Genomic DNA, 27,776 nt, shown 5'->3' with positions numbered 1-27,776 from the left:
ATTCATCGACATAATCAATATTACTACCATTTAAAACTAGAGGGGGTGCATTTGATATGCACTTGCTCAAGCGAAAAATTGTCGCTCTTGTTTTACCTACATTACTTTTTAGTAAATTGTACAATGACCATTTTGCCAATAATAAACAGCCGATTGGCAGTGCCAGTTACTTTCAGAATGTTATCGGACGAAAAAGAACAGGGATTTGTCATCTCCAAATATAATTAATTTTGCTTCGCTGGTGATATTAGTGCTGTCGTTGACATAAATATTAAAGAGTGGAGGCCCCAATAAACTGCCCTGTGGGATGCCAGTTTTGATTTTCAGGACTCCAGATGAATAGTTTCCAATTGCTACATACTGGAAATGGGAGTTTAAGCATGATCTAATTACATTAAGGGCATGCCGCTGTACACCATAGTATTGTATCTTTGCAAAAAAAAAACATTGTTGATGAGAATGTCATATACTTTGCTGAAGTCTAGAAGTATGCCCCATGTAAGTAGTTGGGATTCAGTTTTTTAGTATATGTTTTTTTTTTTTTTTGATCAAGTGATGCATGTTCCATTGATCTATTCCAAGTAAAACCATACTGATGGTCAATAATTACAGAGTACTTAAAACAAAAAATTGTGTCAACATCAGCGAATTATTTGTTCCAGTCCCTTCGAGAAATATGGAAGGATAGATATAGGCCTATAGTTACTCAAAATATTCCTATTGCCTTTCTTGTAAATGAATGCAACTCTTGCTAGCGACATATCTGCGGGGAAATTGTCCTGTGATCAGTGCAATGTTAAATATGTGTTAGACATCGGATGATAAAGGGTAATACATATTTTACCGGCCTACTTTGGACATTAAATGCATTTAAGCGAGAGCTATAGCGTAATGCACTAAATGTAAAGTGTACCTCATTGTCATCATTTGGCTCAAAAAAGTAATGACTGGTGTCCGGTCATGCAGAAAACGGGAAAAGTCAGGATTGTAAGAACTTCTACCAACCTGGGGAAAGTATTTATTGAAGGCAGCGGCTAACTCTGAGCTGCATAGTTCTTGTCCGCGTATGGTTAAGCATGCGAGTCCCTCAGCTTGGGTATCTCTGCTTAATAGTAGATTCAAGTGTCTCCATTTATCTTTTGGTTTGCCTAAGAGGGCTACGTCAGATGAGTTATTGTAGTAGGTGTTCCTAGCAGAGCAGATATCACTACGTTACTTTGTTACACAGAGATTTGAATTGGGTCAGAATTTCAGGGTTTCATAAATTCATTCAGCATTCATAAATTTAGCAAATAGTTTGCGTTTTTTTCTTATAATACGTATAGTTGAGCTGTCATACATGGCTTGCGTGCTTCTTTTCTGTTCTTTTTTTGCAAGGTGAAATATCTATGATTGAAAAGTAGTCATTGTAGATCGGCAGGAAAATTTGAAGAAATTCTTTGTATGCATTTTCAGGCATAGATTGTTTGTAAACTGGACTCTTTTCCCGTCGGAGCACCCATGCGCCCATCTGCATTGTGGTACATGCTACTAATGTTTGTGTCTGCACTACGGCAAGTGTGGCCTTGTTATCCTGTAAGTGTGGTACAAAGTACTTTTGTGTCTCACAGTGTCACGACAGCCTTGAAAACATGAAGCATTGAGACTAGCCATCGAAACTGCTTATTTCAGCGAAGGTGAGACAAGCACCACACTGCACACAGTCAAGTCGCGCACCTTTCTGCTTGCATGCTTTCTTTTGATACACGTCTTGAGATAAATCAAGTGTCCCCTACGTGCACAGTGATAAAGGTTAGTAATAGTAAGCTTCATAATACGGGCTCATACACTCAATGGTGGCCCTTTCGGGAAGAAGCACGCTGCAACACAAGCTCACGGGGGAGAAACATTGTCAAGGTTCAGTGGGCAATGCGGTAAAAGCAATAGCAGCATGTTTCGGCAGTAAAGGGGAACATATCATGGGTATTTCCCGGAAGTTCTACTCGTGGTCTGTGAGCCTGAGGTGGCCATGTGACAGAAGGACAACTGTGCTAGTTTCCAGAATTGGCAATTGCGCACTGTTTATCATAAAGCACTTTGTTTAACCTTTGCAAGCCTTTGCAAGTAATTGCACTAGTAACTGTTTGTAGTTGTCACCAAAACAAAGATCATTTATTATCTTAGATCTGCCATTCAGATACGAGGATGAGAGACAGACAGACAAAGAACTTTATTAATGGTCCCGAGGAACCGGCGTTAGGGTACCACCCTTTTCAGGGAGTCTCCATAGCCGTCACGGGCCGCACCCACATCGGGGTTGGAAGATCGTGGTCCTCCGCCCTGTCGCAGGCCCTCTGGATAGCCCGTAGTTGCTCTGAGAGGTCCCCGCTCTTAAGGGCTGCCTCCGAGTCGGTTAGAGTGATTAGCGATGAGCTGCGTAACGCAGGGCGTTGCCAGAGCATGTGGGATGAGGAGCAGTACGCCTCCCCACAGTCTGGACAGTGGGGTTCTATATTAGGCGCGAAGTGACTGAATCGGCCCCTGGAGGGGAATGACCCCGTTTGAAGCATGCGAAAGGCCAACGATTGTGGTCTACTAGGTTTAGGGTGTGGTAGCAGAAAGGCCCGCCGAGCAAGTTGATAATGTGCCAAGATTTCATGGAAGGTGAGAAGCGAATCCCTGTGCAGTCCTAAGTCGCCGCCCGTGAGTCCAGCTGAACTGCCGCGGTGTGTAAGACCTCTGGGACAGTCATGGGCCAACTCATTGACGTTAACAACCTCAGAGTGCACATTGATTCCCATATGGGCCGGGAACCATTTGATGCTATGGAAACCAGCAGACGCCTCACTGCCGAGGATGGCCACCGCCTCCTTTGAGATCGAGCCGGAGGCGAAAGCTTGGGCGGCAGACCTGGTGTCTGTAAAGATATTGGGACGTAGAGGGTTCTTCAGTGCTATAGCTATAGCAACCTGCTTGGCTACTGTTGCAGAAACCTTCCGCACGGATGCCGAGTTAATGAGAGTGCCATTGGAGCCAACCGAAACTACGGCATAGTGATCAGAGCGCTCGTACTGGGCGGCGTCAACGAAACATGCCAGATTCGGAGTGGCCGCAGCCGCTTTTAACAGGGAACGAGCCCTGGCTACCCAGCGCCCTACATTGTATTGAGGGTGGACGTTATGTGGCATGGGATCTACCTTGAACGTATCTTAGACCATGGGTGATAGGGTCACGTTGCGCTCCGTGATTTCCTGGTGACCGCATCCAACGGATTCGAGGATGCGTCTCCCTGCTCGCGATGATGAGTCGTATTTGAGCCACTCGTTCGGCCTCGATCACCTCTGATAAGGTGTTGTGCATGCCTAGTTGTATGAGATGCGCGGTGCTGGTAGTGAATGGTAAACCCAGCACGCGCTTGATGCTTTTGCGCATGAGGGCGTCGATTTTGGCCTCATCCCGTTTAGACCAGCGCAACGCGGAGGCTACATAGTTAACGTGGCTCATCAGAAACGCGTGGTAGAGTCTGAGGAGATTGCTCTCGCTTAAATCCCCTCTGCAGTTCGAGACCTGGAGGATAAGTCGGAGCATATTCTCCGTCTTGGAGGTAATGCAGGCTATAGTCTGTGAGTTGCCCCCACGAGATTCCAGCAAGAGTCCGAAGACCCTGATGGTATCCACTCTGTGGATTTGTTGTCCGTCCTTCGTGTAGAGGGCTATGGGAACTTGATCTAAGGGTTTGGAGCACCTAACCCCCTGTCGGGTGGGCCTATACTATAGAAGTTCAGACTTGGTTGGTGACAGACTCAGGCCCGTGTTTAGTAGGAAGTGTTCTGTGATGTCGAGCGCCTCTTGGAGCGCACTCTCAACTGCAGCGTCAGACCCTCCCATGCACCACACGGTAATATCATACACGTAGAGGGCGTGACCGGTTCCTCTTACTGTGGCCAGTCTGTCCGAGAGGCCCTTGATGGCGACGTTAAACAGTAGGGGAGAGATGACCGCCCCTTGCGGGGTGCCTCTTGCTCCCAATGTAATTTCCTTGGATTTGATTTGCCCTATTTTGACAGTGGCCTTGCGATCCCTGAGGAAGGAGCTAACGTACACATGGAATCGTGGCCCCAGGCCCAGATCCGAGATGGCGTCTAGCACGAACCGGTGCGAGATGTTATCAAAAGCCTTGGACAAGTCTAGAGAAGGATACCCCGAGTGTCTCCAGTGTCGTCATGAATGATTTGCCTCTTTATAAGTAACATGACGTCCTGTGTGGAGAGTTCCGGCCAAAAGCCGACCATGTTGTGAGGGAATAACTCATTAGTTTCTATGTGCCTAGATATACGGTTGTGAATGGCATGTTCAGCCATCTTACCCACGCAGGATGTGAGCGAGATGGGCCGCATGTCCTCCTGCAAGAGTTGGCCCAAGGGTGAGGATGAGAGAGCATGCACAGCATAAACAATGAGAGAGTGCATGGGCAGCCTAGGTGCCACAAGCAGTGAATGCGAAAGCGCGCACAGCACAGGGGCCACGAGCAACAGGAGAGGAACGAATGCACCGCAAGCAGAGAGAGCGTGCACAGTGTAACTGAGCACCACAGGCAACGAGAAAAGGGCATGCACACTGCTGCAAAGAACACACAGTGGTGCGCAGACATGACCGCAAAACACTTTTAATGCATTCGCATTCTTGGCATATGTCACGCACTTATTGGGGTTATGTTTGTAACTATGTACGGTTCTATCCGTGACCTTCCTGGGTCACCGGGTAGTTCGTGGTCAAATGGGTTGCGCATCGAGCTGCAGTGCTGAGGGAACAGAGTTCCAAACCAACCATTGGACCAACCTGGGTCACTGAGTAAGTGGTGATGTGTACACACGCGCCACTCATCAACGAACCTCTTTTAGATTTGGTGTGGGCTTGCAGCCCACACCAGTGGACATTAAAGTTTCGCCTTTCTCTCGCGTTGACCTGAGCAACTGTAGATGGGCAGGCACCCCTGTTCGAAGAGACTCCTTGACTGCTGGGTGTGTGCCACTCGGTCCGTGCCAGTCTTCAGTTGAACCTCTTTGATGTCAACCTGGGTCACTTGGTATGTGCCACTGCTCTGCAATGACGAAAAAAAGATCCCTTAAATTTCTCCAATGTTGAGTGGAATTAAACCCACATCACGAGGGGTTTCCTCAAGTACAGCAGCCCGGTGCTTTTAACATTGGGGGTGCATCTCAAGGAGTACAGTAGCGCCGCCTAGCCGACACTGTCTCATCTATCAGCACGAGCCAAAAGGTCTATTCGATTCAGCCAAGTTTCTCTGCACCTTCTGCACCTATTCACAGTGCACTGCACCTAGGCCTTCGATTCCCCTAGGTGCAGCGCCGCACCCTGCACCCCTGTGCACGATTGAACGGGGTGCAAGGCAAGGTGCCGCCGAGGTGCAGTGCACCCTTGAACCTTGTGGCGAGTGGGTGCAGCCCGGCACACCATAACTGGCACCCCCTGCACCTTTTCGTTTGTGGTGCTGTGCACCTTTTTCTGAATCGAACAAACCTATAGACAGGGGCCCATGCCAAATGGCTTTTTTCTCTTTCTCTCTATAGCTACTCTAGCGTGCCTGCTGAGCTGCTGTGTGTACTCACTGGTCTGAGCAAAACTGACAGTGTCCTGCTTATGTAAGTGTAAAGTAAATGTTCTGGCTAACACCCACTGTGATGGCTAAGTGACCATGCATGGTGCTCCACTAATGAGCCTAAGGCTGTGGGTTTGATTCCCAGCCGCGATGGCTGAATTCCAATAAAGGTGGAATGCAGTAATGCTCAACTACTGTGCTTTGTGTGCACATACTTGTTGAATACCCCTGTGTTTTCAAATACAATCTAGAACCTCCTCCTACTGTTTTATCTTCCAATGCCTCAGTTGTTTTAAACCCTATTAATTTATCAAATTGAAGCTATTGATCCCAGCTGATGAACTCACTAGCTTAAGCTACAATGATTCGTGGCCGTTTGCTAGCATAATGTAAAGAAATGGGCTCCAATCCACACTGTGAAAGTAGTTGGCCAGCGAAGCTGTGGCATCACCTGATTCGATCCACCAATGTGACAGTCTTCAACTGGGTCCTGCCAAGCCTGAGCACAACCTGTTGTGCATGTTGACGTTGCTGTTCCCATCTCTGTTCATCGTGTTCACACTGTTATTCGGAAATCCTAACTACGCATGGCCTTTCCATAGCGTTGTCAGAACACAAATGAAATCTGTTGCTAGGCAGGTTGTTCTTTTACATATCAAAGTGTAGCTATGTCACACCCTGCGTCATATGCTACAGTTGCCACTTCCCGGCAACTGCAGCTTATGCAACCGGGAAGCACTTACAGTGAACGCTATGAGCGAAGGCGAGCTTTATGGTTTTTTTTTTTCTTTTCCCGACGCAGCCACGGCCAGCACCGCTGCTGCTGTGGACGCACGGAGGCAAGCGCCGTCTGGTAGGGCTGCAAGGAACCCAGAGGCACACGTCTCCCACTGTGATTGGTTGAGTGTTTGCCCATGGACACAGCAAACGAATCGGGGGGGTAGAGGTATACAGCTTTGCTGTAAAACAGTCAGTTTTTTTTCTAGCTGCACCACTAGCAGCTTTCTCACTGCTAAATATGGCAGAGTATGGGCTGTACCGTGTAGTATGATAAACGGGAGCGCCGACTCGCCAGATAAGGCGTTCCAACTTGTTTCTCGGCAAGCCAGCTGCTCTGTGGCACAAATCGTAGATGGCGCGGAAACTTGTTGCTGGCACCCAGCGTTGCATCGTGTGAGGCATGGCCTGTAGCAAGGCCCAGTCTGCTTTTTCTGTGCTTACCGACTCGCTCATTGTGCTGTGCGGAGATATACGTACATATCTGCTGTCGCATGCATGACACTGTGTGTGTGCACATGCTAGAGAGTACCACTTGTCCTCTGCCGAAGTTTGTAGGATATTTCCTTGCTTTTTAAATACATAAATATTTACCTGTAAGGGCCTTTGTCATGGTAGCAGTTGTAGTAGTAGTAATTGGGACTGAGGCAGACATCCTCAGTCCCAGTTAAAGCTGTCAAGTGCGTTTGCCGCACACTACACCACTTAATTCAGTGACTTGTAGTAGCAGTGCCCTAAAATTAGTAAGGGCATCAATTTTAGTCTTGGCATACTTTGGCATAAAAGTATTGGCATACTTTTTTATGTTGAAGCTCTACTTAAAACAAATGCAGTGTTATTTAAATGACAGTAGTCATTAACTTAGTGCTGGCGAGCATTGTCACAAGCCAATATGCCGCGACTGCTACACTCGAACAGCACGCTGTTACTGTTTTCATTGCCACTAGTGTAACAGCAGTGAGTAACTTTCGCGACACAATACTCTTGAACTTCTGTAAATCGGCTGATCTTACCTTTACTTGTTGCAGTCTCAATAGAAAAACATGCCGCATTGATATAGCCCTTCAAGCGGCAACAGCGAAAGTGTGCCATCCAGCCACTTAATATTTTAAAAGCTGAAAGGCTTCTCATTTCATTTCATTTATTGTACCCTCAAGACCACAAGGTATTACAGAGGGGAGTGGGATAAAAAAAAAAAGGTTACATAACAAAGAAAGCAAAGAAGGCAGCAAGTGGTGTAGACATAGACATGTGAAGCCCGAAGCGATGGTGTTGATTATGGCCGTACGAAATTGTGCCTGGTCTTCAATTGCAATCAGCGCGGCGGGAAAGTGTTTCCATTCTTGACACGTCCTAGGAAGAAAAGACTCATGACAAGCTCTAGTGCGACACTGCAAAACTCCAACTTTGTGATGATGATCAATGCGAGGAGAAATGTAGGTTGGGGATGAAATAAGATTATCGCGCAGATATGAATTATGGAAGTATATATTATGAAACAAAGCCAGGCGAGAGCATTTGTGACGAGCAGAAAGTGGTGGAAGTTGGAGGTTGTTTTTCATAGAAGTTACGCTAGCCGTGCGGTTATGATTGCTTAGGATGAAATGCGAGGCATTATTTTGAACACATTCGAGAGACTGGATTAGTGTCCCAGCATATGGGTCCCAAATTGACGAAGCGTATTCCATTTTACTCCTAATTAACGTCTTGTACAAAATTAACTTTAATGATAACGGAGCAGAAGAGAAGTTTCGGCGGATATAACCTAACATGCGATTACTTTTATTGATTACGCTATCAATGTGTAAAGACCAGGAAAGAGTAGAGGTTAAATGGACACCTAGGTATTTGTAGGATGTAACTGCTTCCATGGCAGTATTACTAAGGTAATAGGTCGGAAGAGGAAGTTCACGGCGGGTTACACACATGGTTTTGCACTTAGATGGGTTTAGTTTCATTAACCACAAGTCGCACCAGTTACAGACAGCATTAATGTCGTTTTGCAGAGTGTTAGCATCATCGGCGTCAGAAGTTTCACGAAGAATAATGCATTCGTCGGCAAAGAGATAAATGTTAGAAGAAATTTCATTGGGTAAGTCGTTAATATAAATTAAAGAAAGGAGAGGGCCTAACACTGAACCTTGAGGAACGCCAGATTCAACAGGGCTAAATGTAGAGAAGGGGTTATTAAATGCAACGAACTAGGATCGATTAAGAAGAAAGTGCTCTAGCCGTGCAAACAGATTAGGGCCAAGATTTAGTTTACTAAGCTTAAAGATGAGTAGTTTGTGACATACCTTGTCGAAAGCCTTTTCAAAGTCGAAGAAAACACAGTCTGCGCATGAACCTTTATCAAGAATAAGATGAAGATCGTGAGTGAACGAAAGCAGTTGTGTTTCACAGGACAAAAGTTTGCAAAAACCGTGATGTGCGTGTGTGAAGAATGAGTTATCATCCAAGTGCTTAACTAAATGAGAAAACAAGATATGTTCGAGTGCTTTACAAGGAATGCTAGTGAGGGAAATGGGGCGGTAGTTATGAGGTGAGCATTTGTTGCCGGACTTGTGAAGTGGAACCACCTTCCCAATTTTCCAGTCTGCAGGGAGCTGATGGGTGTCCAAAGATTGCTGGAATATTTTTGAAAGTAATAAAGATGAGTAAACAGAAGTGTTTTTCAAAAACTTTGCGGTAACCAGGTCTGGGCCGGGGCTTGACGACATCTTTAGATATTTAACTGCAGTTTCTACCCCAAGTGGCTCGATCCTAATAAAATCCATGGCCGGGTAATTGCACCTATTTAGGGTGGGAAACACAGGATCAGGACATAGAATGAAATTACTGCAGAATACGGAGTTTAGGGTTTGGGGACATTCAGCATCGGGTATTTTTGATCCACTAGAATCAGCTAAGGTTATTGTATAATCTTTGGAAGGGTTTATGATGCGCCAAAACTTTTTCGGGTCTCCTGTAAGTATTGTAGGCAAAGTGTGTTCTTGAAACATACTTTTAGCGAGTTTTTTAGCTGCTATGTAAGCTTCGTTGGCATCCTTGTAAGCGTCCCACTTAGATGCCAAGCGACTTTTTTTGCAATGCGGTACAGGTGCTTTTTATGATTGCAAAGCCTCTTTAGGTGGGAATTAAACCAAGGCGCCTTAGAATTCAAGGATATAATACGCGACGGAATAAACTTATCAGTTAGTTCATGTACTTTGTTTCTGAATATGATCCAGTTATTGTCTACCGTGCGATCATCGAAGTTACTTAAAAAGAGGTCAAGGAAGTTAGATAATTCCAAGTTTATATCGTTAAAGTTTGCCTTGTCGTAGTCATATATTAACTTTTTTTTAACAGCCTGGGCACATCCGTTTCTCAGCTTGACCACTGCATGGTGTGAATATTTGGCACTAACAGCTAGCGAAGGAAAAAAATGTGCTGAGTACATTGGAAAGCCACAAAAACGAAAGGAGGTGAGCAGAGACAGAGAGCACAGTGGAATACCGGATGCTAAATCCATCACAAAATAGGCGAATCAGCGCTCCTGGATATTTTACTTCGTGGGCTGTACACCCAAGTGTCACTTACAATGCTTTTAAAATACAATAATTAAGCAGCATGGACAGCAAAGAGTGACTCCTTCAAAGAGAGGAGTTGAGTATCTGGCACAGCTGCATTTGCTTCATACTAAGCTTCCAGGTTAGACTAATATGCAGTCTGGAATACACAGTCAATATGCAGTCAGGCAGTATGGGTTACCAACACACACAACAGTCAGTACTTCTAAAGCGCTCGTCCATCTTTTCTACCTCGTCCCTGTTCGTTTGCGCCATACTTCCTTGAGAATGCAAACCAGGTAGCTAAAGGACAAAAAGTATTCAAACAGTGACAAATTAACAAATGGCAGTAAGGGTGCTCAGTGCAGCAAATATTGTTCAGTGCCTATCCAGGAGTGTGGGGAACTGGCTGTAAGAATGCATACCAGCAAGGCTCTACACCATTTGTGTGTGCCTCCTACGACTACTTGTGGCATTGACTAAGTTTGCTTTGTGGCATAAATTATCGGTATTGCAAGAACCATACAACTTTTAGAACTTATGTACCTTTATTACAATTTCATGGTAAAAGTGCGTGGCTGCAAATCTACACTGTAGGCATAACTGCATAGGGTCATGTGTTATGTGACACACAATTTCACACCTGTTCAGCACACTGGAAAGGTTGTGAATGAACTTGATCAGTCTTATTAGCCTGGATAAGGCTTCATTGCTTTCTTTCAGAAACTAACAGCAGCATCAGTAATGACTCAGGACTGCTATGATGGACTTAAACTTCGTTTATTTCACAATGTCACTCAGGCCACACAATGTGGTTTCAAGTTATGCAAAGCTCAAATTAGAGGAGGAGGTGTTTTACAAAGTGCAGATGCCATTTGGAACTTTTTATCACAGCCAAATAAATTGAAGGAATGCTGACTCCAAGGTGTTAGGCCAAGTTAGGCCCAAGTATTCATCTTGCTGTGACATCTGCATTGCATCTGCACATTTATTTGTACCCGAGGCAACAGGCCCAAGCGCTAGATACGGTATATGCCCAGGTGCGTGCAGCAGCAGCAATCGGCAGCCTTTATTGCAAGAAATGAATAATAGCTCAAATTTCAAAGTCAACATAAGGGCTTGCTGGCATTGGAAAGCACTATGTTCACTACAAAAGCAAATGTCAATCATTTATGCAAACAAAAGTAAATATACAGTGCACCAAAAGTAGGCATAAAATATCATGCAAGGCAGTGAACAACACACATAACAACTTTAAATCTCGTCATGTTGAGCAGACCAGTGGTAGCCATAGCATTACAATGTGCATATTAACAATATTTCTCAATGAATTACGTCAACATGAGACATAGTACATAGCAAGAATCGTCACACTGCAGTACATTACCGTCCATCCATGATGCTCACTAAAGATAGAATATGTTCCACACACAGCTATTTGCATAGAAATAGCATCTTCTCTCTCCAGGTTAAAGGGGCCCTGCAACAATACCCAGTGGCTAAATGCCATCGTGTCTGAAATGCCTGAGCCAAACGTCATTGCCTTGCATGCATCAGGGAGCCCACAAAATTGAGGGTTTTCAAATTGTAATATCTTTCAATCGAATCAGTTTGGAATATTAAAGAAAAACAAACTTTGAATATCTAATCAAATACCAAATATTTTCTCACCTCTAAGTGAAGAAAAATGTTTGGCTGGAGTCATCTTTTACCATCTGGTAAAAAGGACTTATTCACATTACTCAATACATGCATGTAAAACTGTTTACAACTGGGCGTCTGGTCAACCAAGGAGCTTGTAAATTATAAACAACCTTTTTCATTTATCTGAAGCCCCATCAAATGAATAAAACAAAACAACAGCATGCCACCACAAGCACGTAGCATTGAATTTATTCATGGAATTGTGTGTAATATACTACAGCATTGCACGTCAGTTAATAGAGATGCAATTGACACAAAGTGGCCAAATAAAAAATTGCTTTGCCTAATCATTCATGAGCTGCAGAAGGGAAAGACATTATCATAGCTTGATTGGAAGTTGCACAGAAGTCGGCTGCTCCATCCCTCTCTGCAGCATTTGCGGCTGTCCTGCACAAGAATCATTCGGAACAATTCTCGCTTGCACTGGTCTCTCTTCCCAAAGAATCTAATAAGCGTTATTTGTTTTACTGAAACAGAAACATATTCAGCAATTTCAAATATTGAATTCTAAAGCTGAATACGAGTTGAATAGCAAATACCATTTTATGTTCGTACCTAGATTATAGAATATCCGCGCACCCCTACACGAAATCATTCAAAAGACCATCCGTCCTTGCCTGCAACTTTTAAAATTTCCTGCCCTTTCTGAAGTTTATTACGACACCCTGGGAAGTGTGCTGAATGTTGGCCAGATTTCTCCAGATGTTCCCAATCTGGCAAGAGCACATGTGCCCATCGGTCCCACATTTGCTTGATGACACTTGTGGCTAAATGCAGATTACACAAGTCTCCACCAGCTCGAAAAGTGTAATAAGAGAGTGCAGTACAACGTGTGCTCGCCCTTCAGCAATGATTATCAACTCATCTCCTCCATCTCTGCCACAGCTTTTGATAAGGTTTCACTTTCCGCCTGCCCTCTTGTGTGTTTCCATTTTCAGGCACATTCTGAGCAAGCACTGTAGAACCACTATGACAGATATTTCAAGTCCGAAGCTGTAATTTTTGCACATCAACAGCTGCCCTCTTAAATTTACTGCAAAACTGCTCATGCACCGCTTTGGGCAATCAACGGCTACTCTCGTATGTTATTTTCTTACCACAAAGCCTTACATGTGCTATTCAGTTAATACATGATTTTCATGACTGCACAGAATTTTGCGCATGAGTGAGTGAATAAACTGCCAGACTACAGCCCAGGGTGAAAGTAATTAGCTGCTTTATTTGATATCAGCTGAAATAATCCAGACACATGTGGCAAGGCCTGACGAAACAAAATGAAATCGCAATTTTGTTCAAATTATGAAGCAGCCACAGTGATAGTGAGTGCAATGTTATGTGCAGTAATACTCACATTGTTTAACACTGTATGAGTTGCAAAAGAATGAAGGAAAGAAACACTCAAAGCAACATCTGCCTGGTGTCTCCTCATTACCGTCCATAAATATTTTGGATTTGTTTGAAGCTTTCAAGAACCACAGCTTCTTTGTCATGCAAGTTTTCATACAACAAGTTGCACTTTTGTTTCCACTTTCAATTTTTTGGAGCCTGCATTTCAATTTGTGCTGCCAAGTTTGCTTAACTTCTTTTACCTCGGTGCCTTGTGCAATGTTGCATGCACCACAAATAGTGCCCCCTTAACTGTTTCTGCTCTTAGGACTTCATCGATGGCTTGCAAGGCTAGCTCCACCCTTTATTTTTCACATTAGAAAGCCTTAGTTTGGCGGCGAACAATACGTGTGATGTGCTCATTTAAGGGTGGTTAAGCGGTAAGGTCTATGCAAGACGACGTCGCAGCCGTGTTAGGGAGCCGGGAGAACCTTCGAATGACGCGGCGGCTTTTGGAGAGCTCAAAGCAATGGCATTCCTTGACAATAATGTCGATGGTGGACACATTGTTGAAGACCAACAAGCTGAACGCGTCGTCTGTGATCCCTTTGAGTACGTAGCCAACTTTGTCAGCCTCGGCCCTTTTCTCGTTGACTTTCTGGCAAAGAGCATGCACGTTTTGTATGTACGAGACATACGATTCAGTAGAAGACTGAGCTCGGGTAGCAAGCTCTTTTCTAGCAGCCAGCTGCCAACCGGTAGGATTTCCAAAGAGGTTGCTGAGCTTCTCCTTGAAAGCATCGCAGCTGGAGATCTCGTCCTCATGTGCCCGGTACCAGACATGAGGAGTTCCACCCAAGTAGAATAGGACATTTGCTAGCATAATGATAGGGCCCCAGCGGTTGTTTCGGCTACCACGCTCATACAGGCTGAGCCTGTCCTCAATGTCAATATTATCTTGGCCAGAGAATATGCTAGGATCGTGGGGATTGGTAACTGTAATGTACAGTGTTGTCGGGGTCACAGGAGTAGAAGCAGACGAGGTGTCGTCACCGGGAGCCATGGCTGAAAGCAGGACGGTGCGGCCGCTGCTGAGCTCCATGGCGAGGACGGGGAAAGGCATCCTCCACCAAAATGTTATGCGAACGAAGGATTAAGAACTGGAGCCTATTTACAAAGGATAACTGCGGCGCTGGCCAGTTCAGCCAACAGCTCGACAGCCAGAGAGCATTCGTTGTCTTCCTCGGGGCACCAGCGTGCATCCTCCACAAGAAACACGCAATGTGCATGTATTAATATTAATAAAAAATCGGGCCTCTCGGTTAACCCCCTTTCTTCTCGTTCAGAACCAAGTGAGTGTAATTTATTGGCGCATCAATAAAAATTACAAGTTAAACTGCGGTTTATTTGCACTGAATTTTTTAGTTTGTCACTAACTATAGCAATACTCTTGATTCGTTTCTCATTCTTGACTTGCACTCGTCTTTGTACGACAGTTCACTTTGGGCTTTGATCTACACTAATGTTACCACCTTTTGCTTCTCTGCAATAAAGAAGAAAAAGCATTGTAATGACTTAGTTGGTTGGCATGTCAATTTCCAGAGCCAATTTCCAACACGGCGTTCATGTTGTCCACTTCTCTACTCTTGTGTCCTGTCTGCACACCTCACCTCTTTTTTGCATAGTGAAATATGCCAAGCTCAAAACTTTTCTTTACGGTGGCTTTTTTCTTCTTTTTCTTGCTTCCAACTTCTTTCAGCTTCAAATAAATTTTGTTTATTGACATTATAACATGATGATTATACATGATGAACATTATGCAGGGGGTGAGGTTACCTCAAGCCGCGTCTGTGCAGCTGTTTTCCCTCATCCACCTCCATTTACCACCCCTCTGTATGTGGGTGTGTGTGTAAATGGAAATCAATAAATCAAATCAAGTGATAATCATCATTATTGGGAAGCTATCGCTGTCCCTCCCCACAAGCACTGCCACAGTTGTAATCATGTGTTGTAATGGAATTCATCAGTAAGAAAGCTCCGCATGATGATGTGTTCATCTGGGCGGAGATTGATGTCGTCACTCCCTAGGTTGTCTTGACTACGAACCTCCAGCTTAATAGGAATGGCAAAATGAAAGAAAAGGCTCCAAAACTGTGACAGAGAACACCTGATAGTCTGTAACTCCATTAATTCAAGACACATTAAAGAATGGGAACATTTTGTTTGAAAGAATTGTGAGGTGATGTCCTTTGGTTAATGACACCAGACACCTTTCTTAACATATTAAAAAAGTGCTGCATAGGCCCCTTCAACCTTTAAATTGCAACTGAAATGCTGCTTATACCACCTGGATGAAAAATGGTCTGTCTGGCATAAAACTATAGAAGCATTAAACAATTTAAACGTACCTACAGACATTCACAGCACCTGTGCTGGGCACCAGACACAGCCGACACAACACATTTGATGACAATGTACGGATAGTTGCCTAGCACAAAGCAGCTCTGTATACTACAGTCAACAGCAGCAAAACTGAAAATTCAAAGCGGCTCGAAGTAAACACTGTGCCTCTAGCTACTCAAGCGTGGCTCATGACCAGCACATGGGTCTGAAACCCCAAAGAAAAAGCTTTGAAAAGTCAGCATCATAATGCCACACTGATTTAAGCTTCTAAAGTGACTCTACCACCTGTGCTTCACCTATGTATCATCCAGTAGCTGTTTTACAAGCACAATCAACCAGCTGTCATAGGCTTAATATTTTCATTTATCAAGTGCCACATTTAAACACTACATGACACACAGAATCATGAATACTTCTGCACATGCTGAGGATACCTAGCACAACGGCAGCATACAAACAGTAAAAGACTTGCGACTGTTCAAACTGGCTTTACCACTCAACCGATGATCGATCCACTGGCTTGTGGTCCTAAGAACAATAATATTCTTTTTCACACGAGAGCACATTATTTGCAGAAGAGTAACATTGTTTTACAGATGCTGCATTATTGGTCAGTAATCGTTGGGAACATGTTCATTTTTGCACTGCACAGTGTAATAATGTCCACTGCAGCAGCTCACCAGAGCAATAAACATCCTGTTGACGAGCCAGAGAACTATGTAGTGTGAGAATAACGGTGATGGGGACATGCGCCGTTACTTGTGCTGCATCTGCTTTTGCCAGGCTAGACCACACTGAATGTGATGTCATTGAAAATAATAAGTCAACAGCACAGCGCCAGGCAGATACAATGCAACACGCAAGGAGTGCTTCCTTCAAAGTTGCTTCTCCGTGGTACTTGAGAAACTGGTGTGGGGATGTGCCACTTTGTAGCTTACAGGGACCGCTGCACTCAACTTGCTACAATTTCAGGTGATGCTAAGAGGCATAAATCAGGCAATGGCCATCAGTCAATAATTGTCCTGTGCTTGCACACACTAAAGAAAGTCCCAATATTTAGGGGGGAAACAAAGCAAGCCTTCAACTTGCTCAATAATGAGAAAGAGCAACGCTACTAGTCCAAATGTTATCGTATACTATTTGAACTGGTGATCTCTGTTAATCTGGATTGATCTATTCCTGCATGTACAGTTTTGGCAAAAAGTTCCCAGTGGGGGCAATACATTGCCTTTGGGCTGTGTGACAGTGCTGCTGCAACACTTCGGGCACTCCGAGTGTGGAGTGAAGAGAGACTGCTGTTGTGTCTTTTGGGCATTGAATGGAAGACAGGCTACAGTGTATGAACTTCATTCTTGTTGAACTGAAGTGGCCCGGAACTTTTGACAAGGACTTTAACCTTCTCCGACTAGTAACCTACCTGTGCTGTACATTAAGCAATTCTTTCAGAACATGTTTATGCAAGGATGCTAGGAGCGAACACAATTCTCCAGGGGTAGCAGCAAGAGCAACATACGAGGGTCGATCCAGAAATAAGGTTCCAATCAATTTTAGAAATAGAAAACATTGTTTATTCTCATAGAAATTTATATCCTTGGAAAGATGAAACTTTCCTCTATTTTTCTAGATAATCGCCATCTCTTTCTACGCATTTTTGTAGGCGGTGCTCCGATTTCTGTATCCCAATGTCATAGAACTCCGCCACCAATCCGTCAAGGAAGCGTTTCACCTCTTCTTTGACTTCATTGTCGCTCCGGAAACGGCCGCTGAAATGTTCCTTTAACTTGGGAAGCAAGTGGTCATCACTAGGCGCGAGGTCTGGATTGTACGGTGGATTGGGCATGACACTCCAGCCAAAGTTTGTCGAAAATTCCTGGGTTTGACGGGAGACACGAGGTCGAGCATTGTCATGGAGCAGCAATACACCTTGTCGAGTGTCGTCTTTTCTTGTGTGTCTTCACTGTGTCCGTGTTAATGCACTGCTTCACCAGCAAAGCATTACACCGGCTGCCAGCCGTCCTCGCTGGCAGTTCTGGATAGCTCAACTGAGTTTTCTTAGTGTTGCACAATAACTGTCCGAGTTGATTGTTGTCCCATGTTCCACGAAATCAATCAGCAGTATCCCCTTGCGATACCAAAAAACACTGGCGATGACTTTGCCAGCAGTAGGAGTTTGTTTGAACTTCTTCTGGTGACTCTGGGTGACGCCACTGTTTGGATTTTTGTTTAGATTGTTACAGAAGATGAAACACCCATGTTTCGTTTTCTGTAACAATGGAGTCCAACAATCCTTCCTTACTTCTTGACACTTTTGAAGAAACTGGCGAACACAGTCAAGGCGTTTCTCCTTGTGGTTTGATGTCAATAGCCGCAGTGCCCACCGAGCACAACACTTGTGATACCCTGATTTTTCAGTCAAAGCTCTTTCCACTGTACCGTATAAGAACTCCCAGGAACCTGAGCAACAAGTTCACGGACGGTGATCCTCCTGCTTTGAAGCACTTCGCGTTCGGCCATCTCGATAACCTCCTCCGAAACTGACGGTCTTCCCCTCTGTTCTTCATCGGGGACCTCCTTCCGACCGGCAATAAGCTGCCTGCACCACTTTCGGACGTGATAAACGGACATACACTTGTCGCCATGCACCTCTCTGAACTGACGATCAATATTTTTTTTTTATTTACAAAATACTGCAGGCCCAAGCTAGGGCCCATGCAGGAGGGGTATCAAAAAGGTTTACACAAGCACTGGTAAAGACACCAAACAGAAATCATCATAAATCATAGAGAGAGAGAAAAGATAAAAAGATAATATATACATTCCTTTGATTCCCACCTATTCCCTTGATAACAACCCTGTGGAACTCGCAACTACTTACAAGTACCTTGGCATCAACCTTCAGTCAAACTTATCATGGAATAATCATATTAATCTTACCCCTGCCTCTTCAAATCATACTCTCGGACTTATTAAACATAACTTAAGAGAAGTCCCAATGAATGTTAAAAAACTAGCATACACAACATTAATCCGTCCTAAACTAGAATACGCTTTGCAGAAGGGTTGAAATCTGGGCCAGTTGGTACATACTTGAACGAAAAAACCAGTCAAAAACACAAAGGACAAGAGAGGTTCACACCACAACGACTGGTCGTTGTGGTGTGAACCTCTCTTGTCCTTTGTGTTTTTGACTGGTTTTTTCGTTCAACTAGAATACGCGTCTGCCATCTGGGATCCCGAACAAACTTATATCATCAGTAACATCGAAGCCTTGCAGAACCGTGCTGCGCGATTTATATTTTCAGATTATTCACGTTACACCAGCGTCACCTCGTTAAAGAATAAAGCTGACTTGGACAACTTAGCACTTCGCCGTAAAATTTCTCGCTTAACACTTTTCCATAAGCTTTATCACCATCCATCACTTCACGATGATTTCTTTCAGTCACCAACAGTTATTTTTCCACGCCGTGACCATCCATACAAAGTCGAACGCATTAACTGCCAGTCATCCCATTATGCATATTCGTTCTTACCTCGCACAATAACTGAATGGAACGCCTTACCATCAGTCATTGCCACGGAACCAGACTTGACTAAGTTTCAACATTTAATTCCCTCACGACTTGTTGACTAATCGTATTATTATTCTTTTTTGGTACTTTTACAGTGTTTTCGATGTTTGTTGGTGTTTTTCATTGCAGTTGCCTTATGTTCTCCTAATATGTACTAATGTTTTCTCTGTAATAATTGTGACCTAATTATCTTGTATATTACCTATGTTTCACTGTATTATTACTTCTGTTACACTCTCTTGTTTTTAGTATGTACTAACTAATGACCAGTGCTTGTGATTGCCCCGCCCCCCATGTAATACCCTCGTAATGAGGGCCTTTGGGGGTATTTTGAATAAATAAATAAATACATAAAGATGACACATAAATAAGCACCTTATGGCCGTGAAAACAATTATGAACATTGCAACTTTAGGAAAAACAGTCCTTTGCAAGAAAAACAAACAAGAAAAGCGCTTCACATTATGACGTAAATGTGTCGAATGTGTCACTTTTCTGAAGCATACATAGCGGCAAAGCGTTCCACTCTGTAATCGTTCGTGGAAAAAATGAAAACTTGAATGTGTTAGTACGTGTTCTAAATGGTGTTATCAATTCAGCATGACGATTTCGAGTCAGTCGTGACATCAAAGGTTGGATGTATGGAGCAGGGTCTAATGCGAGATGGTTGTTTTTCAAGTGAAAAAGAAACTTTAATCTCAGAATTTTGCGACGTAGCTTAAATTCCTGGATATTATTTTGTTGCATCATAAATGTTGGGGAGTCCATCATGCGGTATCGAGAAAAGATAAACCGAGTGGAATTATGTTGAATCATTTCTAGAGCATCAATGTTTTTCTTAGTGTGTGGGTCCCAAATAACACATGCGTATTCGAGGGCAGGCCTAATGATTGAATTATAGGCCAGCCGCTTGACGGATGGAGAGGCTTGTCGAAGTTTATATCTGAGGAAGCATAACTTACGGAAGGCGGATGCGCATATGTTAAATACGTGGTTATTCCAACTGAGATTCTTTGTTATTGTTACGCCAAGGTACTTATATTCGCTGACTTCTTTGAGTGGAAGTGGATATCCACGTGGAGTGGAGAGTGGAGTGGATGTCCACGGGTGGAGTCCCTTTGGTGTGCAAAAAGTGAATTACGGAACGAATCTCGCACTTGGCGGGATCAACAATGGGAACCTCCATATCGGACGGCTGCTGAGCCAAGAATGTGCGGCGCAGCGAAGCACGGCTGGGGAGAATCGAGAGTGGGGGAGCAGCCACACGGCAGCAGTGTTGCCGGATTTCGCCTCGCACCTTCCCATGTGGCTGGAGATCTTTGGGAACCTTATTACTGGATCAACCCTCGTATGTGCCCAGTATTGGCAAAGTCGCACAATGCCTCGCCCTTCTCTGCATGTTATCACACAGTAATGTTATGTGATATTACACACTTGTCTCACACAAATGAGGCGAAATAAAAACTGCCCGATGACTAGAAAAAATGTGCCTTTGCATTTCTCTCCATCAAGGTTGAAAAATGACTGAGGCACACTTTTGGCATGCATCAATGAAATAAAGAAACACAGCACAATGTCGGCGTCTGCTGGAGACTCAACGTTGCCGATGGACGGGTAGAGTCATCGAGGTGTCGTATCATGGGCCAAAGTCAGGGTTAAGACTGGTTCTTGGCAAGTATTCAATAGTGGTCGATGAAGGGATTTTTGAGGCGTGAATGTTTCAACAAGGGAACTTGTCTTTGATAGAGGAGTTGCAGTGACTGACCAAGTCGGGGCGAAAAAGTAACCTGTAAAGGTTCCTAAGGAACAGTAAGGGTTTGTAAGATCACGGGGGCCTAAGGAGCCCGTAAAGGCTCCTTAGGGTAGGCTCTGAATCAGAACTGTGTTTCTCACCTTAAAGTTACTGCAACTTCTTCCATCATTATGCTACCTGACAAGATGAACTTTCGTCGAAATGTTTACTAAGCGACTTATCACAGTCAGGCCATGACGAAACAAGTCCCATTGCGAAAACATTGGTTCCCGAAACATCCCTTGTTCAGCAACTATTGACTACTTGCCAACCAGTCTTAATATTGACTTTGGCATGCCAAGAGGCATCTCAACGACTGCGAGTGTATACACTTCCTTTGAACATTCCTTGTTCAGCTACTTTTGATCGCCTCACCCCTTCATCTTCCTGAGAACCTCCGTCTCACTTGGTTCCTGGCAATGTCATTCATATGCATCACAGAAATTCTGTCACTATAAATCTGTGAAAGAATTCAACTGTCCAGCACGACACTTTGCTTTGCAGCGTTCCATGAGCTGTCCCCACAGTGGTTCTCACACAGTCATGTTACATGCACGCTTTTTCTATGTGTTTGTTGCTTGTAGTACTCCCACCCAGGAAGTCTTTGTAGACCACATGGCGAGATGGTTGCTGAAACACTTGTGTGGCTTGTCCACAGCAGTCAAGCCCACAAGCCTGCCAGAAAGTCACCTGCAGGGCAATCTTTAGAAACTGCAGTTCTCGGGGTTATGCTGGTGGATCCATTGTCTTATCTCACCACTGTCACAGTAGGGAAAACACCGGTTCACAGATCGAGCAGGATCGAGAGGTATCAGCTGATTAGCAGCAGCTTCTTCCATACACAGATTCACACAAGAATGGGGTCAAGTCCAGAAAAATTCAAGCCAAGACATTTTGGAGCAGTCCTTGCTGCCAGATTTTTCAGATGCCACCTTAATTATCCGGATAATTCACAACCCTTGCAGAACTTGGCAGTTGCCAATGTGTCCCAATAAGGTGACTGGCCGACTGGGCCAACCGAGCCGAGTTGTTTTATAATGTTGCTTTTCCTAATTCACAATGCACAGCTCTCCAGGTCTGAGCCTAGAAAATGCAGTATCATGAAAACATTGCCACTATGCTGTCGTGGTCCATGCACGATATATCGGCAAGTGTCAGTCATTGAATAAGCACTTGTACCATGCATCTGAACAATGTTGAACAACACCCTTTGCGCAGCAAGTATGCAACACCCACTCTGACAATTTGTCAAAAGTGCAAAATGAGATACGGCACGCTAAACCCTTAATTTGAAGGTAGTGACAAGGCAGTCATGGATAATGTATCCTTTCTCATGTGTGCAGGAATTTACCAGTTTGTTCCAACCCACAAGTTTCACTTAATGGCTTCTGCAACAAAGCAGAAGGAGCATTAGTAACGTATGATATTTAAATTTAAGCCTTCCTGGGTAATGTTCTGAAGTGCGTTCAACTGTGAGATTTATGTTTTGCTTTCACTCATAGGTGCATTGAGCATTGAAAAATTTTGTAGACATGTTGATTGGCTTCAATTCCATGATCTAGCAAATATATATTGAGCCCTGCAACACAGCAAGGACCTGCCTCCCCCTTCATCCTCCCCCCCCCCCCTTTTTCTTTAAGGATACTTGTAAATTTTGTGGGGCACTGGCATGACATTTTGTTGTATGCAGAGACAAGAGAGTGTTGTTGAATGTCAGTTAATGGGTGATGCAGCTGCAATGCAGTAATTCCCACAGCAATGGCCACAATAAATGTGTGATCTGCTTTCTAAAACAGCGCCCTTTAAGGTGTGATATTGCCATGAAACAATAGTTGTCAATCTTGCATGCCCTCCCCCACCCCCCTTCTTTTTTACACTGTGCACCTGCTACTGATTTATCAGAAACGATGCGGGATGCTTAGACGCATGTCACATTATGACAGTAAAGTGTGCGTAGAGGAGAGTGGTGAACAAGACTGACAACAATTGGCATCACATATGATGTAAGTGGCAGTGACGACACCTGCTAAGGCATTTCATAATAGTAGCCTTTCTTTAGAATACTACCCATGAGAGCCAAATGTGGTCTAAAGAGTCTAGTTATTTATGTACCTCTAGACAAGAGGTGACAGATAGCATTAAAGACACGTGGCACATTTTAACGGAATTTGCTTCCTTCTAAGCTGCATGTTCCAGTGCTGCTCTTGTAGAAACACAATCGCCTCCAGAACCGGTGAAGAAGATGCTCGCGTGCATGGTAGCCCGAGAAGCGAACACGCTGGTGCGCTTGACCTGAGCAGTTGCGGTATGGATCACTCCAGAGATCCCGCAGCATATGGCTGGCCGGTCTAAAGAAACTGTGGCTACAGTGGCTACCTCTTTGCACTGCCTCCCACAGATTGGTGTCCCGGACGACCGAGCCAAGCCATGCCAGCGTCAACACACCGACTCTATCAAGGCGAGAGTGACGTAGCCTCAAGCAGTCCAGCAGATGTCCTGCGGTTGTAGGATGTCCGGCAATTCTGAATCGACATGCCGGACATCTTGTTCATCCAGCTGGACAGCCACATCCGTATAAACAAGGTTCCAGCCTCTGGCTGCATTCAGGGTGCCCCCTCCCACCCAGCCCTGACTTCTACAAGGACTTGCGGGCAGACGTCCTTACTCACTACACCACCTCAAGCACTCAGTCGCAACAGTTCTCACCAACGTTACTAGACTACGTTCAGTTTTCAAACTCCCGTGACTGCGTGGACCCACCACCGATCCTCGCATCTCGTGGCACTGCTGTCGCACTTTGCTCGGTCAGCACGGCACGGACAGGGCGACGAAGCACTGTCCGTTGTTTATTTGTTTTGGCACGTTGTATACATGCGTGTTTTGCTGCAGTCTCGGTGCACTTTTGCGACACTCTTATGCGTTTTAAATGCCGTGTGCGTTTTGAAGAGTTTACGGGCCGTATCATCCAATTTTATTTCGTGACGCGAGTGCATATTTATGCTCCGTTCCTACAGCTATAACTTACTTTGAATGTGCAAGTCCGCTCGCAAGGGAACAAAGCTCATGCAGGTTTTAACATTGCACTTGTGAATGCGGTGCTCTGGTGAAAGAAATAGTGCTAGCTTCATTTTTTTTATCCCGAAATGAAGTGCTGAGAGTGTGTATATACCGTGTGTCCCAGCTAACTTCAGCCAGTTTTAAAATATGCGAATGCCGCGTAGCTGGGCACAACCAAGGTAATGTTTGCCGTAGCTTTGAGAAATTCAAATTATTATAAATCCGCCTAGTTAGGTAATGCGTAGTTAATTCATTATTAATTAATAATTATCCAATAATTGTTAGTGTACGTCTTAATCCACTCATTAATAAATTAGTTCATCTATTTATGTAATTCGTTGCCACCACCAAAAGTCGAGGCTTCAACGACCGTGGGTTTGAGTGCCTTAACTCTATTTTAATTAACTGTGCCTTAATTAACGTTGCCTAATTCACTCTGCCTTGACTGGCATCATGAACTGCCTCGATTGGTTCGCTTGGGCTCCCGTGACTTTTTTGGACCATCGTGTGGTCGCGCTAACATCGCCTCATGCGTTCACATTAATAATTAATTAGTACTAAGCAGCAACACCTGATTACAACTACTAATCAGCTACTTACAGCTACTCATCAGCAACAGCTGATTAATATAGAGCGCAGTGGACGGCCGGGGCTGCTGCGGCCCTGGACTAAGGACTCCACAGCGCACTCTGGGGCAGCGCAACAGCATTTTCACAGCTACGTAAGGTTTTTTAATCAATCTCCTAAATGCGAGACTATACAAACATTTAAAGACGCATCAGTGAAAACACTTGCTGAGTACGTAAGTTGCGAAGTCTGAGGACTCAAGCCCCTTCGCCAACGCAGAGCTGCGCCCGCGTAGAGCTACTTGCAGTGCTCGCACCCTCTGGCGGCAAACCAAGACAAGGGGCAACCCGCAATGTACGGCGCCTACAGAGAGTTTGACAACTGAACCTAGCCTAGTAACGTTGATTTCTCACCATTTGAACCATTGCGTCATTCTGCCTCTTGCTGTCCAACATTGCCTTTGTGCACCCGTGCCGATCGTCGGCAAGCACTGGCCCCAGCATCACACTTCTACTGCAACCCTGACACTATCGGCATTTGAGATTCCGCTACAAGCAGCAGCAGTTGAGCTTCCCGATGTTCTGTGCTCGTACCTCCCATGGATGCATGGCCTACCAAAGTTTTGCAGGAGCAATTCTGACATCTGGCTTCTTCGGCTCGAGAATCACTTCTAGATCTACAATGCGAGTGACCAACACTTCTGCTGTCTCCATGCAAGTCGCGAGCTGCCAGATGGTCTTCTTTCGGAGCTCTGACTTCTGGCAGGCCCGGGTACCTACGAGAACCTGCAAGAGTTCATGATTTCACACTAAGTCATCATTGTGGCTGCGCCTTGCTCACAACCTACGCTGCCGGTGCTGCCTGGTACATCTCTGTCGGATTGCTTGAACCCAGCACTACCAATGACGACATCATCTGCTTTCCGTACCCCTCTGACGAAAGTATCATGTAACCGCACAAACAACGGACAAAGAAGGAAACACACAGGACAGGCGCAGGTTTCCTTCCTTGTCCGTTGTTTGCGCGGTTACATGATGCATTCCAATATCGACCACCAACTAGCCCGCCTATCCCTGTTAAAATCTGACGAAAGCCCTGGCAAATTACGCACCAAACGAGCAGCAGCCAGAGCCTTTCTTCTCCGCAGGCTTTCTGTAAAGCCTGCAGAGAAGAAAGGAAGATTAAGTGTGTGGCAAGGCTGAAAGAAGCAATGGTTTTAAACAGAAGTAAGGACCAGACAGCCCGTGAACTGTTGGAGACCTTCTATATTGAAAGAAACTGTAGCGATTGTGTTAGCGCCCCATCTATCTCCATTTATAAGAATGAAACTGCTTTTTTAGATACACGGGCATGAGATACGTGTGTGCCTCTCCTATCTTTATCCGCTTTTTTGTAAAAACCCTCGCGTGCATGTGTGGTTCTTGCTACCCATCTTGATTTGTCCTTATATTCATTCGCATACGCGGTGAATAAACAGTTGGAAGTCGTGCCTGTCCCGTCTCGCTTGCTGTGTGTTGTATTTTTCGGCGCTACAACCCTCTTCTGGAAACATGCACCAACTAGCCCCCTAACAAGAATTACTCAGTTACCGCCCTGCACAACTTTACCCACACCTGAAATTGTGACGCAGCATGAATCGGCAACAAGACACAGCACCACTCTCCGCCACTGCCACCATTGCACGCCTTTCGACAACACCGTCTTCTGCATTGGTCCCCTCAATGGCCTAAACTCTCGGCATGCTCCAAGACCCAGCCAATGCACCTCAACTCTGCTTGCCAAGTTGCACAGCACTCGGCACGCAGACGTCGACATTGCAAGACGATGTCCTCAACGCAAGACAATGCACCCTGTGTCCAGACACTCTCGGCCACAACCACCAGAGAGCTATTTGTGCCCTTTGCTGCAACACAGACTTTACCTGGACTTTTTAATGGACGCTACGAATTGCCACTCATGTATATAGGCTTGCAGTCTCTCTTCTTTCCATATGCAGTATCAGCCACTCCTGAGATTCTGCAGCACATGGCTGGCTGGTCTAAATAAAACCGTGGCTGCGGTGGCTACATCTTCGCACTGCCTTCCACACTCTCAATATAGAAAGCTCCAGCTTGCAATGCCTAATCTGCACTATAGCCACACTGCTAGTGGTAGCGGTAGTTCGAAAAATAAAGCACAGCTGCTGTGTCCAGGACAGTATCTCCAAAAGAAGGCATAAACCTGGCATGCTGTTTCTCATACAGTTACTAGTAAAATCTGAGAAACAAAAATGCCAACCAATATAGTTGGTTTTGCTTAAGACACTGTTGGACTATGCTCTTGCAACTAGAGTGATTACTCAGTCCAGTTCCGTTCGCGCCTTGAAGCTAACAGGCACCACTTCTCTTCTTGGCTGGATTTGTGCTGCTACTTAAGATGTATAAAAGCTGCATGTTCGTAAACAAAATGGGCGCACTGCAGACAAAAAGGGCAGGTGGCCATGCTGACACTTCCCTTCTTCCTCGCTGTTTGTTGCTTTGAACAATAATCTTTGTCAAGCATCTTTTGAAAACTCGGCCACTTCTCTTTTAATCTTGGCACCGGAGAAAATTCACACCAGGAGAGTTTGTCGAGATTCTTTTTCATCTGTTTTTGCCTGCACAGAATATGGTACTAGCCTAACGATCTGCTTGCGCATGGATCAGCTTGCGCTTCTGTAACATATTAGCAAACCACTTGCAGACAGTTGTGAAAAATGTCCTCGTCTTTAACAGCTTCCACTTGCAATATCCTCGGGACAGTCATCAGTAGTGGCTCTTTGGTCACAGCACTGGTGTCGTCATCTGTTCTTCCTAAAACAAAAAGCGGAGAGTGCACAATCACGGAAACATTCCACCTTTCAGCAGACCCAGCTGCACGGCTGCACGGTATTGGTCGGGCACCTCCATCAGAGCATGCAGGGCCAGTGCGGCATCCGGGTGTCGGCACCCACGCGTCACCTCGGCATGCCGCACCACCTGTAGGTTGTCGAAGCGGCGCTCAGGGACACCATCATCCCAGTGCACCAGCGCTCCGCAGGGGCCATCTCCCAGCACAACCACTACCAGTGACAGTGGTGCCACCTGTAACAGGCACATGACTGCATCAGACTTGTAAAGCAAGAGAGAGAGTAAAAAAAAAATAACAGTGCAAAGAACAGAAGGGAATGGACAAAGCATATCATCCAGTTCCTTCTGTACCTTGCACTCTTGCTCTCTTTAATTACCTTCAACACGTAACAACTAAGACTAAGTTAGCATTCTTTTTGCAGAGAGTGAGAGAGATATCTTTAACAGAAATTCAAGAAGTTTCTTTGGCATGCAACTCTAAGTGCAAGAAATGGCAGTACAATTAAAAGAAAAAACATGCAACTGAAACTTACATGTCCTCTATGGTTTAGGTCGAGGTAA

At 44.9% G+C, this 27,776-nt stretch overlaps 1 protein-coding gene and 1 long non-coding RNA gene across 3 annotated transcripts in view; one reads left to right on the top strand and one right to left on the bottom strand.

Moving 5' to 3' along the window:
* Positions 1-557: 557 nt before the first annotated feature.
* Positions 558-25,730, top strand: LOC142576727 (uncharacterized). The gene is made up of 2 exons (XR_012826944.1): positions 558-5,642; positions 23,123-25,730. It is a non-coding gene; the product is annotated as an uncharacterized LOC142576727 (long non-coding RNA).
* A 1,221-nt stretch (positions 25,731-26,951) lies between these two features.
* Positions 26,952-27,776, bottom strand: part of LOC142576725 (uncharacterized) — a 58,677-nt gene continuing 57,852 nt past the window's right edge. For both annotated transcript variants that reach the window (XM_075686983.1, XM_075686984.1), the window contains exon 5: positions 26,952-27,449. In XM_075686983.1, the coding sequence (XP_075543098.1) occupies positions 27,207-27,449 (243 nt within the window). In that variant the 3' untranslated portion in view covers positions 26,952-27,206. The remainder of the gene's footprint in view (positions 27,450-27,776) is intronic.

Source organism: Dermacentor variabilis, chromosome 3, assembly GCF_050947875.1.
Source record: "Dermacentor variabilis isolate Ectoservices chromosome 3, ASM5094787v1, whole genome shotgun sequence".
NCBI lineage: Eukaryota > Metazoa > Arthropoda > Arachnida > Ixodida > Ixodidae > Dermacentor > Dermacentor variabilis.
The sequence above is the reverse complement of the archived record's forward strand: the minus strand, read 5'-3'. Positions and strand labels throughout refer to the sequence as shown.